A 15072-nucleotide genomic window follows, 5' to 3' on the forward strand; every position below is an offset into this window, starting at 1 on the left:
CACATGAAACACAGGTCTACGTGTGCGCGATGCCTCAGTGATTGAAAACTGCACATGAAACACAGGTCGTATCTGAGCCAGATTACTCTTTGGGTTCTTTATAATTCAAGGTATCACTGATGGCTGTGGAGGCTAAGACAAAGCCTGACTTCTGAACGGACAGTAAAGTCATGTTGAATTCTGTTCCGTGTCTAAATGAACCAGCCACACACCTTCTTTAGGGTCCACCCCAATGGCAATGGTGTTCTTCATGGACCCGTTCACGGCCAGCACCACGTCTGCGAAATATGGTATGTCCAGGGAGACCATGCGGATGTCCGTTCTTCGGGCGAAAACCAGGAAGCTGCTCATTCCTTCATTACAAAAAGTAAAGCCATTATTCTTTGGGCCCTACATCGGGACACCAACCTACAGATCTACAGATCTACAGATCTACAAATCAGGTGCCAGTCCATTTTCCACACAGTCGGCTTCATCTCCCCTAATTATACTAATTCTCATTATACCTCCATTTTGAGTTTATACCTCCATTTTGTGTTTATTTATAGACTAGTCCCAGGAGATGAACAGTTTCTGAGATACTCAAACTTGTCTGCCACCAACAATCATTCCACGGTCAAAGTCACTTAGATTACATTTTCTCCTCATTCTGATGGTTGATGTGAACATAAACTGAAGCTCCTAACCCGTATCTACATGATTATATGCATTTCACTGCTGCCACACAATTGGCTGATTAGATAATCACATGAATAATATGTCTAATAAAAGTGCTTGATGAGTGTCTATTGTTAACAGGATTGATCAGTTTTAGCACAATGATGAGAACCATCGTCTCCTGGCAACACGTATCGTGGGAGTGGGTGGCGACTTTTGGCCTGCTACTCTGATTGATGGTTATAGTTTGTCAAACAATCCCTCCTGTTACCGTTCCACCCCATGACATGCTTCTCCAACATACTGCTCCACACCCCAACCCCTAATGCCTGGGGGTCTGGAGACAGGTGTTACGAGGGGATCCTATTTCAAAGAACAGATCTGGGAGGTAGGGTCAGAGTGTGAGCGAGTCTGTGTGTGAGCGAGTCTGTGTGTGAGCGAGTCTGTGTGTGTGTGTGTGTGTGTGTGTGTGTGTGTGTGTGTGTGTGAGCATGTGTCTGTGTGTATTTTTGAGGGGTGGGGTTCCTCACCGTGGGTGCAGGTCTTGCCATCCAGCTGCAGGTTGATGCCAGTGGGACAGGCACAGCTGGAGGCTTTGGGGAGGGGGGCCATCAGGCAGAGGTGGCTGCAGCCCCCGTTATTCACAGCGCAAGGGGTCCGCACTGCGAGCAGAGAGGGGGGGTGGGGGGTTATAGGTATCAACAACATTCCCACAACGTAGCTGCCAACCATCCAATGATGATGATGTCATGCGTTATTTTCCTTCTCTGAAGGGAGGAGGGGGAGGACTGAGAGAGATTAGGCCTCAACTCGACCTGGAGCACTCTTCTCTGGAAACACTCTGACAACGTTCCTGCAACGTAGCCACAAAGCCAACATACTACAGCTCTGGTGCTGAAGCAGTGCATGGGAAACGACTCAGAGAACGAGACCCGGGGGGGGGGGGTTTGTTACCGCAAAGGCATTCCCCGGCCTCTTGTGCGACCACAAAGGCACTCCCCAGCTGCAGCGCGACCATTACAGCAGGAGTGTTACGGCAGGGCAGCAGGAATGTTGCCCATCCCTTCAGAGGGTTTTGTGTTTCGATGGTGAGCACGGCAGCACCCCTGAACTCTAGGTGAACCTGATGGAAGCCCTGTGGCCCCCCCAGGCCGGGCTGAGGGGGGCTCATTACACACATTCCAGCCCCGGATGCCCCGTATCTCAAACAGCCTGAGCGGGAGGATCCAATTACACACACACACACAACAGCCAAGACACCGCAATACTCCAGGGACACAAAAAACAAAAAATACTACTTTCCTTTTTATAAGAGTGAAAACACAAATGTGAAGCAAGCGGACATTGACATTTGACTCTGTGTCATAACAAAGACATTGCAAAAACCTTTTCTCAAAGAAACACCTGGCCCCGGTAGGAGACTTTGGCGACAGTGGTATGCACTGTGGAGGTCTGCGGGTGAATGAGTGGAGGGGTGTGGGGTTAGCGGGTGAATGAGTGGAGGCGTGTGGGGTTAGCGGGTGAATGAGTGGAGGCGTGTGGGGTTAGCGGGTGAATGAGTGGAGGGGTGTGGGGTTAGCGGGTGAATGAGTGGAGGGGTGTGGGGTTAGGGGGTGAATGAGTGGAGGCGTGTGGGGTTAGGGGGTGACTGAGTGGAGGCGTGTGGGGTTAGCGGGTGAATGAGTGGAGGGGTGTGGGGTTAGCGGGTGAATGAGTGGAGGCGTGTGGGGTTAGCGGGTGAATGAGTGGAGGCGTGTGGGGTTAGCGGGTGAATGAGTGGAGGCGTGTGGGGTTAGCGGGTGAATGAGTGGAGGCGTGTGGGGTTAGCGGGTGAATGAGTGGAGGCGTGTGGGGTTAGCGGGTGAATGAGTGGAGGCGTGTGGGGTTAGCGGGTGAATGAGTGGAGGCGTGTGGGGTTAGCGGGTGAATGAGTGGAGGCGTGTGGGGTTAGCGGGTGAATGAGTGGAGGCGTGTGGGGTTAGTGGGTGAATGAGTGGAGGGGTGTGGGGTTAGCGGGTGAATGAGTGGAGGGGTGTGGGGTTAGCGGGTGAATGAGTGGAGGCGTGTGGGGTTAGTGGGTGAATGAGTGGAGGCGTGTGGGGTTAGGGGGTGAATGAGTGGAGGCGTGTGGGGTTAGCGGGTGAATGAGTGGAGGGGTGTGGGGTTAGCGGGTGAATGAGTGGAGGCGTGTGGGGTTAGTGGGTGAATGAGTGGAGGGGTGTGGGGTTAGCGGGTGAATGAGTGGAGGGGTGTGGGGTTAGCGGGTGAATGAGTGGAGGCTTGTGGGGTTAGCGGGTGAATGAGTGGAGGGGTGTGGGGTTAGCGGGTGAATGAGTGGAGGCGTGTGGGGTTAGCGGGTGAATGAGTGGAGGCGTGTGGGGTTAGGGGGTGAATGAGTGGAGGCGTGTGGGGTTAGCGGGTGAATGAGTGGAGGCGTGTGGGGTTAGCGGGTGAATGAGTGGAGGCTTGTGGGGTTAGGGGGTGAATGAGTGGAGGGGTGTGGGGTTAGCGGGTGAATGAGTGGAGGGGTGTGGGGTTAGTGGGTGAATGAGTGGAGGGGTGTGGGGTTAGCGGGTGAATGAGTGGAGGCGTGTGGGGTTAGGGGGTGAATGAGTGGAGGCGTGTGGGGTTAGCGGGTGAATGAGTGGAGGGGTGTGGGGTTAGCGGGTGAATGAGTGGAGGGGTGTGGGGTTAGTGGGTGAATGAGTGGAGGGGTGTGGGGTTAGCGGGTGAATGAGTGGAGGGGTGTGGGGTTAGCGGGTGAATGAGTGGAGGGGTGTGGGGTTAGCGGGTGAATGAGTGGAGGGGTGTGGGGTTAGGGGGTGAATGAGTGGAGGGGTGTGGGGTTAGGGGGTGAATGAGTGGAGGCGTGTGGGGTTAGCGGGTGAATGAGTGGAGGGGTGTGGGGTTAGCGGGTGAATGAGTGGAGGGGTGTGGGGTTAGTGGGTGAATGAGTGGAGGGGTGTGGGGTTAGCGGGTGAATGAGTGGAGGCGTGTGGGGTTAGCGGGTGAATGAGTGGAGGGGTGTGGGGTTAGCGGGTGAATGAGTGGAGGGGTGTGGGGTTAGCGGGTGAATGAGTGGAGGGGTGTGGGGTTAGCGGGTGAATGAGTGGAGGCGTGTGGGGTTAGGGGGTGAATGAGTGGAGGCGTGTGGGGTTAGCGGGTGAATGAGTGGAGGCTTGTGGGGTTAGGGGGTGAATGAGTGGAGGGGTGTGGGGTTAGCGGGTGAATGAGTGGAGGGGTGTGGGGTTAGTGGGTGAATGAGTGGAGGGGTGTGGGGTTAGCGGGTGAATGAGTGGAGGGGTGTGGGGTTAGGGGGTGAATGAGTGGAGGCGTGTGGGGTTAGCGGGTGAATGAGTGGAGGGGTGTGGGGTTAGCGGGTGAATGAGTGGAGGGGTGTGGGGTTAGTGGGTGAATGAGTGGAGGGGTGTGGGGTTAGCGGGTGAATGAGTGGAGGCGTGTGGGGTTACGGTCAGATTCGGAGCCCACCTGGAGAGCGCTGCTGGTGGAACATGTGGATGTCCATCAGGTTCTCCAGATTCTGGGCCAGCATGGACCGGCCCAAGCCCGTGTGCTTGTTGGCGCTCTGGATGTTTTTGGACTGCCAGTCTGTCCAGTAGATCGTGTCCTCGTAGAGGGTCAGGCCAAAGGGGTGGGGCAACTGGCTGCCAATCAGCACCTAGGCAATCCAATAGGCGGTCATGGAGGCAGGTCACGATTGACACCAGCAGGTATGAGTACTGTGTGACTGATGTTGTATTTGTATGCATTTGTTGTCACTCAATGTATAATTGTTTTTATACTTTAAGCCTAATAGCCGAAGGGAAATTCCAATGACGCATTTAATAATTAACAAATATTTGCATTCTGTTTCATTTCAGCAGCCATATAAAGTGGGTAATGGAAAATTTTGGACACCCCCTTTAAATGTCTGTTACAATTAATCTGCATGTGATCTAAAGTAAACCTGAACTCTAAATGGTACAGGTTAAACATTTTCCTGCAAATTCTAAAGCAAGATTTTCATTTTTATTTTTTACAGTTTATAAATTATAAAAAACAAAAGGAAAAGGGCCCTGTAAAAAAGATTGGGTACCCTCTTAGATTATTCTCTGTTACTTTAAAAAAATATGATTACAAAGGCCCAGGCCCAGGTGAATTACTCGTTAGGGCTTCAATGAGTCAGGTGAGTATAATTCCAGGGCTGAACTTTTTATTCAGAAGTAAATCCATGCCTTCTAAAGTATCTAACTGCAGTGGCTGTTCTGTCTGGTGTTAACAACCATGGGTTCCTCTAAACAGTTGTCCAAGGATTTCAGAATGAAGATGGCTCAGTTCAGGACAACAATACTTTGAACATACTTCAAACAACAAAGACCTACATGGCACAGTTGTCAGAAAGAACAACCTCAACACAAAATTATGCATCTGAAGTATGAAAAAGAAAACAATGAGAATCCTGAATCCTTTTGGAACAATGCGCTTTGGACTGACGAAACCAAAATTGAACTATTTGGCCACCACCAAAGAAGGTATGTTTGGAGGAAAAATTACCAACTGTGAAGCATCTGGGGGCACAGGAAATATTGTGCAAGTGGAAGGAACAATGGATTCCATCAAATATCAAGAAATTCTAGAGGTCAGTCCAGACATTGAAGTTGAAGAGAGGTTTGTTACTCCATCAAGACAATGATCCCAAGCATACCCAAGTTACAAAGTATTAACTGACAGGGTTCCCAAACGTTTGCACAGAGCCCTTTTCATGTTTTTTTATTGTATTATTTTGAAACATAAAAGTAAGAATTTGAAATAAAAAGCAATCTTGCTTTACGATTTGAAGAAATGTGACATGTTTAACATACCATTTAGAGGTCAGGTTCGCTTCTGTTCACTTAGATATTAATTGTAAAAGGCTTTTTGACCAGGGGTTATTGACCAGGGTACAATAAGCAGTCAATCGTTGACTTTGTTACGCAAATAAAACGTTTCTGCTTTCCACAGTCAATCACAATGACAATCACAGCTGTTGCTGCTAGCCGATGGTAGCTTGCACTAACAGAGGGTGGCTGGTGAGCACTGCTACACACGAACACACACATCTAGTGCAAAGATGAGGTGGACGGGATGTAGAGTGAGGTTTCATGACCTGCACAACATGGAGCTACAGGTTGCTTTAACAGACTGTTTTTGACAAATGCAATGACTGGTTAAAATCCACTGTCAGTGATCAGTGAGTCACTGAGGCCTAATGGCAGCTGCGTCCATTTAGGTATTCCTGAAGCTTCGCTCTCCCACTGCGAGGAGGGAGGGGCGTAGTGCAGTCATACCTTTCTCTCAGAGCCGTCAAAGTTGGCGTACTCGATGGTCTTCATCCCTGCATCAGTCCAGTATAGCCTCTCTGACTGGTAGTCGATGGCCAGCCCGTTGGGCCAGGTCAGGTTGGATGAGATGATGACGAAGCGGTTGGAGGCGTCCATTCCGGCTCTCTCGATCTTGGGATTGGCTCCCCAGTCTGTCCAGTACATGAATCTGACACACAGGGTGTAGAGGGGAAAAGTTATCCTGTATGTATGTGTGTGTGTTTGTTTCAGAGACCAGAACTGGGTCATATACGTAATTGATTACAATTTTTTATTTCTGGTGTATTGCAACCTATGAACTCAAATGAAAACTGCAAACCCCACTCTTCTGGTTCTCTTGGTTGGCTCAATTGCATCAGGCAAGATTGAGTGCAGAAACAGAAACGTATCTAAATCCAGAGCAATTGCGTATTGGATCCAGGTCTGTCTGAGAAGGTGTAGAGGGGAAAGTTATCTAGTGTGTGTTGTAAGCCACCTCGCTTGCTACTCTTCACGTTTAAGCTAACACACCATCATGCTTCATGTTCATATGTAGGACAGATATATTTTTGAATTGCAGAGAACTCTCATGTCCACATTGGACATAAGACCGAACTCCCTCCCTCCCGGACACGTACCCCCCGATAGGGTCCACCACGATGTCGCGGGGCCGGTCCAGGTTCTCCCAGATCAGCACGGTGCGCATGCTTCCATCGGCGTTGGACACCTCGATTCGGTCTGTGCCTGAGGGAGACAACAGGCGGACTGTCAGTGAGTTAACTTCAGCAATCACAGACCAAACAGAAACACACAGACGGTAAACAGAAATAAAAAGACAAAGGAAGGGTTGTTTCTTTGAGTCCATTTCCAGTACAGTGGTATTTATCTACAGCACTGTTACCTGCATCTGTCCAGTACAGCTTTTTGGTCACCCAGTCAAGAGCAAGTCCAGCGGGACTTTCCAAACTGGTGTCGACAACAACCTGCGATAAATAATAAGCACAAGGAAGCCACATAAGAATCATTCCCATATTGCGACTTTACTCCATTATCATAAACACATAAGGTTCTGGACCCTGGACCCCCCCCCCCCCCCCATTCTGGGCCGTTCACCACTGCTTCCAGTATCAGAAACAGAAAAACATCAAGATGCACTGGGAGGTATGTGCTGGGATACCACCAAGGTGTGTGCTGGTAATCTGCAATTGGGCAGAAGATGCGGGCCAATACACACCTCCTGCTTGGATCCGTCCCACTTGGCACGGTTGATGGAGTCGGTTGCCACATCCGTCCAGTAGATGTACTCATCCTGGGAGTCCCAGTCGAGTGCCACGGCGTTGCGCACGTCCGCCAAGTGGATGACGACGTCCGAGCGGTCCTCCGTGTCGAAGCTGATCCGACGGATGTCCGTCCTTCGGGCAAAAAGCAGGAACTTGTCAAGACCTGATCAAAGACCAAAGGTCTCCTGTCAGTCTTCTAGGTTTAACAACAAGGTCAACACAAGCAAACACAGCTCTGCTACTCTCCAGATCAGTTAGACACCAGGCAATGCATTCAATAAACACACTGATAACAAGCACTGACTATTATGAAACTATATTATCTGAAACCCATTCAGTTACTTTCCCTCTATTCTTTAATAAAAGCAAAAAATCCACACTGTTTTGCGAGGTGCAGATCTCGAAATCTTGAAAGCAAAAACTTAAAAACCCCTGCTTAACACATGATCTTGACTATACCATCATACCATCAAATGGTTCAATTAATGCATTTCAAGCTATCATAGCAATATTAACACAGTAACAGGTAAGGCATAAGGGTATTTGTACACCGAACACTTCACATTAAATGACATTTGCTACTGAACAATTCATCTAAATGCAACTGCAAAACTGCTTAATTTTAATAAGATTTCTGTGATGAAATGCTAGCTACTTTGAATCATGGGATTCAATCACAGTTTGCTCTCAACTTTGCCTGTCCAGTTTGGCAGGTTCAGCGATAACTGAACAGTACTTGCCAAAATGTGTGTCTATGGTACAGTTAAGGACAGGTTTGGTTTGGTCGCACGGGAATACAGATCGGTGATGTGCACTTACTCTCCGCACAGGTGAAGCTGTTCAGCTTCCTGAAGCCGGTGGGGCAGGCGCAGGTGTAGGTCTTGTTGCTAGGCAGACACAGGTGACTGCAACCCCCGTTGTTGCTCCCGCATCGGTTTCGACCACCTGAGGGAGCCCAGAAGAGGCAGTTACAACGGGAGGACCTCCGAGCTCCACGAGACAACTCCATGTCCTGCGGGCCGCAGTGTCTTACTGTGCGCTATGCCACCCGATTTCACAAATTATTTTACCTGCTTGGCTTCAGAAAATGAGCAAATTTGTGAAATCAGATGATGTCGTGCATGGTTGAAGCAAATGCCTGCAGAAACTGCGGCCTGCAGCATGTGGAGTTGAGTCAGGCTGCCTTAGAGTATGTCATATATAGAGAAAGTGACACCAATAGAAACCTATAGGGAAAGATTGGTCCTTGGTCACATGCCTTGTTATATGCACAATGAGGAAAACTTGTGGTACTATACACTCACTCAGCATTTAGGCATTTATTAGACTTCTACTGCTGTAGCCTATCCACTAGAGTTATGATGCGTTGTGTGTTCAGAGATGCTCTTCTGCATACCACTGTTGTAATGTGTGGTTATTTGTGTTACTGTCACCTTCCTGTCAACTTTGACCAGACTGGCCATTCTCCTCTGATGTCTCTCATTAACAAGGCATTTCAGTCTGCAGAACTGCTGCTCACTGACATTAATGGCAAAATCTAGAAACTAGGGGATCCCAGGAGATCAGCAGTTTCTGAGATAGTCAAACCACCCTGTCTGCCACCAACAATCATTCCACTGTCTAAGTCACTTGGATCACATTTCCCCCCCATTCTGATGGTTGATGTGAACATTAACTGAAGCTCCTGACCCGTATCTACTGCTGCCACACAATTGGCTGATTAGATAATCACATGAATAAGTAGGTGTAATAAAGTCTTCATATCAATTGGCGAAACTGGATAATTGGAGAGCTGGCCTTGGGGAGGAAGAGCCAAGCCGGGGCTCTCCAGAGCGCCCTCTGCTGACCTGCAGGCTGTCTCTGTGGGTGGAGCGTGTGGATGTCCATGGGGAAGTGCAGCTTGTTGCGAATGACCTCCTGGTTCTTGCCGGTAAATTTGTTGGCACTGTTGATGCTCTTGGTGTGCCAGTCGGTCCAGTACAAGCTGTCCTCGAACACGGTGATGGCAAACGGGTGGGGCAGACCTGCCACCAGCAAAAAACACGGAACAAACCATATCAATGTAAAATGTCGGACCTGGGTCAAATAAGGAATGCTTTGGTATTCAAATACTTTTCTATGCTTTACTGCTGAGCTCGTCTGGTGCAATGCAACCTATGAAATGAGTGCAAACCCCACCGTCTGACCCTCTTGGTTGGCTCAATTGCACCAGGCAATATCAATCAAGCACAGAAAAGTATTTGAATACCATCATCAATAAGGCTTAGTGAGCCCACCCAGAAGCAGCCGTGTAGCCCAAGCCATGCCTCTTCCTCCACCGTGTCTCACAGATGTGCTCGTATGTTTGTATGTTTTGGATCATGAGCAGGTCCCTTCTTTCTCCACACTTTGACCTTTCCCTCATTTTGGTAGAGGTTAATCTTGGTCTTATCAGTCCATCAGTTTTCCTTGGTCAACCTGTTTGATGTCTTGCTCTGTACACCAGTGGTTTCCTTCTTTTTCAGGATGTGGTACAAGCTATCCCCAATGAATGTATTGCCAAAACAAAGGAATTTACCTTGCTGTTCAAATACTTTTGTAGGGGACTGTATAAAATATTCTTTGTATAACAAGGCTTGTAATTCCTACACAGATCACCTGTAAATACTCTCAAACATTTTTGTTTTATTTATATTTATTATTTTATTTAAAATCCTTGAATACAAAACTACATGATGGTTGGAAGCGCTGCCTATTTTTTTTTTCCCTGGGTTTGAGTTCACCCACCGGGATTGTACACATTACAGTCACTCACTTTTTTTAGACTAGTTAAAAAACCTCCATTCACTGTGCAGGCAATGCCAACGCACACCCTGAGCTGGCCAAAGACAGATGCGCTCCCCCATTGGGTCTGGGTCCTCCCAAGGTCTGGCTGACAGGGGCCCTTATGGTACAGATCCAGCATGCTTCATTTCAACTCTAATTTGGCACACCTGTTTCCACTAATGAGCAACTCAGTTAAATCTCTAGCGATTTACTAAGGTGTGCTTTGCGAGGTGAGAACCAGCAGGACTGTAGATCTCCAGGAACAGGGTTGGACAGCCCTGCCCTAGCTGTTGAATGAGGTGTGCTTTGTTAGGGTTGGAGTGAAAACCTACAGGATGGTAGATCTCCAGGAACAGGGTTGGGCAGCCCTGCTCTAGCTGTTGAGTGGGGTGTGCTTTGTTCGGGTTGGAGTGAAAACCTATAGGATGGTAGATCTCCAGGAACAGGGTTGGGCAGCCCTGCTCTAGCTGTTGAATGAGGTGTGCTTTGTTGGGGTGGGGAGGTGGGAACCACTCACTAACAGTAACTGTGCTGGGGTGGGATCCAATGTGAGAACTTTTCATAGGGCCCAAAATCAAGAGTAGCATCCCTGGTCCCAGAGACTATCAGGACAGAGTTTGTTCTGAAGCATGCTGTACTACATAAGCAACTGATTCAATCCAATTTGGGTTCTGATTATTGGCCACCTCGGGCCCGCGTCGCGTTCTTCCGTGAAGGAGTTCCTACCTTGGCTGATGACCGCCTTCCTGTTTCGCCCGTCCAGGTCTGCGCGCTCGATCACATGGTGCTTGGCGTCCACCCAGTACATGCGGTGGCCGGCGTAGTCGATGGTCAGCCCGTTGGGCCAGAAGAGGTGGGTGTCGGCGATGATGCACCGGTCGGAGCCGTCCATGTTGGCATACTCGATGCGTGGTGTGTTTCCCCAGTCCGTCCAGTAGATCTTACTGAGAAAGTTTAATACACAGCCACAGACATCAATAACACACAGCCACAGACATCAGTTACACTGAGATACAGTAACTGCCAGTCGCTGCATTATCCATTCAGCATAATACCAAGAGAACGAATAACAAGGGGAAAGCAAAGCAATTCATTAAGAAGCCAGTAAAAAAACATAAGAGCCCATGAAGTCCAGTGACACAGGCACGCAGGACACACACAGTGAAGGGAGTGTAGGGGAAAATTCACAGAACGAAAGATCTCCCTCCTAAAAGCATGATAACCAATCACAAGTCAAACTCAGACTCCGCCTTAGTGAGCAGGCTGGTTCCTCCAAAACTCTCGACGATGTGTGCTAAAAGTTTATCAATATATCTGTATTTAAGTATGATATGTACCCTGTATAGTTTCAAACTGATTAACTGCTAAATTGTGCTAGGATTACACAGTGAGCTGGCGGGGGGGGGGCCGTCTTGAACTGTGTAGACCAAACTGTCAAGGACACGGTGTCGAGGACCCGGCCCTAGGCCCCCTGATGAGAGATTGACGGGGGATGGGTTCAGAAGGAATGCATTGTTAACCCCTCGCACACGCCATCGAGGTGGTAGTAAGAACGCCCGTAAGAAGAAAAATATGTGGTTCAGAGAATGAACAACCATACTTGTCAGTAGAGGAGTCTGAAGTCGGGGGACTTAGATTTAGGGTTTTAAGGAGCAAGGTTAAAGTTCTGACTGAGAATACCCCAACCCTACAGGGGAGTGGCACAATGCCTGGCTAAAGAAAAACAAAAATAAGGAAAACGGAAGGGATGTCAATACCGAAAGAAAATTAATGATTAATGGCGGATGATTTACACTCAGCTATTGGCTGGATGTCCTTTGTAGATCCCTTAAGGCGCCACAAAAAGGGGCACCTGAAGAGGGTGTTGAGATGGTGGCAGGCTTTAACGTCTGACTTGCATGAGATCAAAGTTTGGAGGAAGTCAAGGAGAGATTATGAAACTGACACAGACACCAGTGATGAATAGGTTAATTAAAAACAACATAAGGGCTAGTGTTTTTCCACTCGTATATTAAGATGGTGGAAATTCCCAAACCAGAGGGGCCCATGAAATAAAATATTGGGGACATTTCATTTGAGGTATGAGAAAATGACAATTGGAAAAACAGAAATAATTAATATGATCATTAAAAAACAGGTTATATAAAAGATAAATGTCTTCCCGCTTGACATAATGGGGGCATTCCTTATCAAAAAAGGTACACTTTTGTATGCAAAAAAGATATATAAGGAATAAGCTTTTAGACCTTAGAGCAGGATCCCAGAATTTGGCTTCAGAAGATATCTACGAGCTGGTGAAGAGAGAGCAACACAAGACAGCTGTAGTCAAGCTGGAGTGGCGCGCTCCCTCTGCGCGCCACTCCAGGATATGGATATGGAGAGAGGAGTGACATACGCGGTGCGGACTCAGGTGAAGAAAGAGCCACGCAGAACAATTATAACCAAGCTGGAGTGGTAAATATAATCTATATTACTTGTAGAAGTAGGAAAAGTAACATATTATAAGTTCACTTTTATATATCTTTTATTTCTCATTAGGGTACTATATAAAGTAGAAAAATGTAGAGAAGTTATCATATTTAGATAAATATAATATTCTAGGAATAGTTTATTTTTAAACGTCAAGAAGGGGGAGCTATAGGATAAGGCTAAGGCCAAAGAGGATGGATATAGGAAGGGTGTACCTTGATTTTTAAACATCGTGGTGGAAAGGTAATTTAGAAAGAGCTAAGAGGGGTATATGTAACTTGCATGTGATTAGCAAACTGCAAAAGATGATATGTACACTGTAATCTGTATAACTCTATTCTTTTGATTGATTATAATAAAGTATATCTTACTATAATCATATGTGATAAAGAGTCTTTAGAGGAATACATTGAATACAGGACATCGATTACCAGATTTGCATCACACCCTTCACTTCGAGACTGGGCTGGAAGTTCAGTAGAACTTACCAGGGCTCCAGGACGTTCGGAGTACTTGAGTTCGTCCCCGAGACACCTCATGGTGAGGTACTGCTCGTGGGAACGTGAGGTCTGAGCTCGGCAAGGGGTCCGTGGCTCACGACAACGGGCAGAGCAAGATATGACTGTACAGCTGATTTCTCCGGGACTCTCGATGTTTTATGCCAGGAGTGTATCTATTTGACCTAGAACATTAATTATAGCTGAGCTTATGAAAACGCAAGAAACCACAGTGAAAACTGTTGAAATGAGAGCAAAGAATGCTACGTACATTTATTCCCTTAGAAGAGAATAATTAATCAAATGTTTAGTATGTCTGTATATTAGAAAAGTATATTAGAAGTGAATATTAATGAAATGTTTAGTTTGTCTGTATATTTTCAATGATTACTGCTGCTTAGTTTGTCTTATAAAAGCGAAAGATACAGAGTGACGTGTATGGATGACGTGTTAGAGGGAGGGCATCCAGAACTTAATGAGGTCTGGTAGTTTGCCAAGAGCAGGTGCGGGGTGAAGTGAGGACACGTAGTTGGCAGAATGCCCTGAACTTTGTACAGAGTTGGCAGAGCATAAGGACCGTTGGCAATTTGCCACAATGACGTTGTGGGAGGAGCGTTGGGAGGAGTTACGATAAGAAAAGTGTGGGTGATTTGCCAGAATGAGGTTTGAGGAGGAGTTGTAGGTGGAGTAACTGTGTATAAAATGGGTGTACAAATGCCAGTCGGGGTTCAGTTCTGGAGAGCTGATCCGGCTTTATGCACGTGTGCTAATAAAGTCTGATTTTCCTGAAGATCTTGCTGCCTGGTGTCGTCTTTTCCCTCGCGAAGATGTTTTTCGACAAATTGAAGATTTGGACTCTGTCGTTTCCTAGACACGACAGGAGGTGTGAGGCAGGACACACACAGTGCAGGGAGGTGTGAGGCAGGACACACACAGTGAAGGGAGGTGTGAGGCAGGACACACACAGTGAAGGGAGGTGTGAGGCAGGACACACACAGTGAAGGGAGGTGTGAGGCAGGACACACACAGTGAAGGGAGGTGTGAGGCAGGACACACACAGTGAAGGGAGGTGTGAGGCAGGACACACACAGTGAAGGGAGGTGTGAGGCAGGACACACACAGTGCAGGGAGGTGTGAGGCAGGACAAACACAGTGAAGGGAGGTGTGAGGCAGGACACAGTGCAGGGAGGTGTGAGGCAGGACACACACAGTGCAGGGAGGTGTGAGGCAGGACACACACAGTGCAGGGAGGTGTGAGGCAGGACACACACAGTGAAGGGAGGTGTGAGGCAGGACACACACAGTGAAGGGAGGTGTGAGGCAGGACACACACAGTGAAGGGAGGTGTGAGGCAGGACACACACAGTGCAGGGAGGTGTGAGGCAGGACACACACAGTGAAGGGAGGTGTGAGGCAGGACACAGTGCAGGGAGGTGTGAGGCAGGACACACACAGTGCAGGGAGGTGTGAGGCAGGACACACACAGTGAAGGGAGGTGTGAGGCAGGACACAGTGCAGGGAGGTGTGAGGCAGGACACACACAGTGCAGGGAGGTGTGAGGCAGGACACAGTGCAGGGAGGTGTGAGGCAGGACACACACAGTGCAGGGAGGTGTGAGGCAGGACACACACAGTGCAGGGAGGTGTGAGGCAGGACACACACAGTGCAGGGAGGTGTGAGGCAGGACACACACACAGTGCAGGGAGGTGTGAGGCAGGACACACACAGTGCAGGGAGGTGTGAGGCAGGACACACACAGTGCAGGGAGGTGTGAGGCAGGACACACACAGTGCAGGGAGGTGTGAGGCAGGACACAGTGAAGGGAGGTGTGAGGCAGGACACACACAGTGCAGGGAGGTGTGAGGCAGGACACAGTGAAGGGAGGTGTGAGGCAGGACACACACAGTGAAGGGAGGTGTGAGGCAGGACACACACAGTGAAGGGAGGTGTGAGGCAGGACACACACAGTGCAGGGAGGTGTGAGGCAGGACACACACAGTGAAGGGAGGTGTGAGGCAGGACACA

The 15072-nt window shown here is 48.5% G+C and overlaps 1 protein-coding gene across 4 annotated transcripts in view; it reads right to left on the reverse strand.

Moving 5' to 3' along the window:
• Positions 1-15072, reverse strand: part of LOC133111189 (low-density lipoprotein receptor-related protein 4-like) — a 120424-nt gene that overhangs the window by 18921 nt on the left and 86431 nt on the right. For all 4 annotated transcript variants that reach the window (XM_061221356.1, XM_061221355.1, XM_061221358.1 and 1 more), the window contains exons 14-23: positions 10808-11025; positions 9124-9300; positions 8096-8221; positions 7231-7439; positions 6898-6979; positions 6635-6740; positions 5985-6186; positions 4147-4336; positions 1188-1319; positions 213-353 (exon numbers count right to left, since the gene is read on the reverse strand). In XM_061221356.1, coding sequence (XP_061077340.1) covers positions 213-353; positions 1188-1319; positions 4147-4336; positions 5985-6186; positions 6635-6740; positions 6898-6979; positions 7231-7439; positions 8096-8221; positions 9124-9300; positions 10808-11025 — 1583 coding nt within the window. The remainder of the gene's footprint in view (positions 1-212; positions 354-1187; positions 1320-4146; positions 4337-5984; positions 6187-6634; positions 6741-6897; positions 6980-7230; positions 7440-8095; positions 8222-9123; positions 9301-10807; positions 11026-15072) is intronic.

The sequence above is a fragment of the Conger conger genome, chromosome 15, assembly GCF_963514075.1.
Source record: "Conger conger chromosome 15, fConCon1.1, whole genome shotgun sequence".
Lineage (NCBI taxonomy): Eukaryota > Metazoa > Chordata > Actinopteri > Anguilliformes > Congridae > Conger > Conger conger.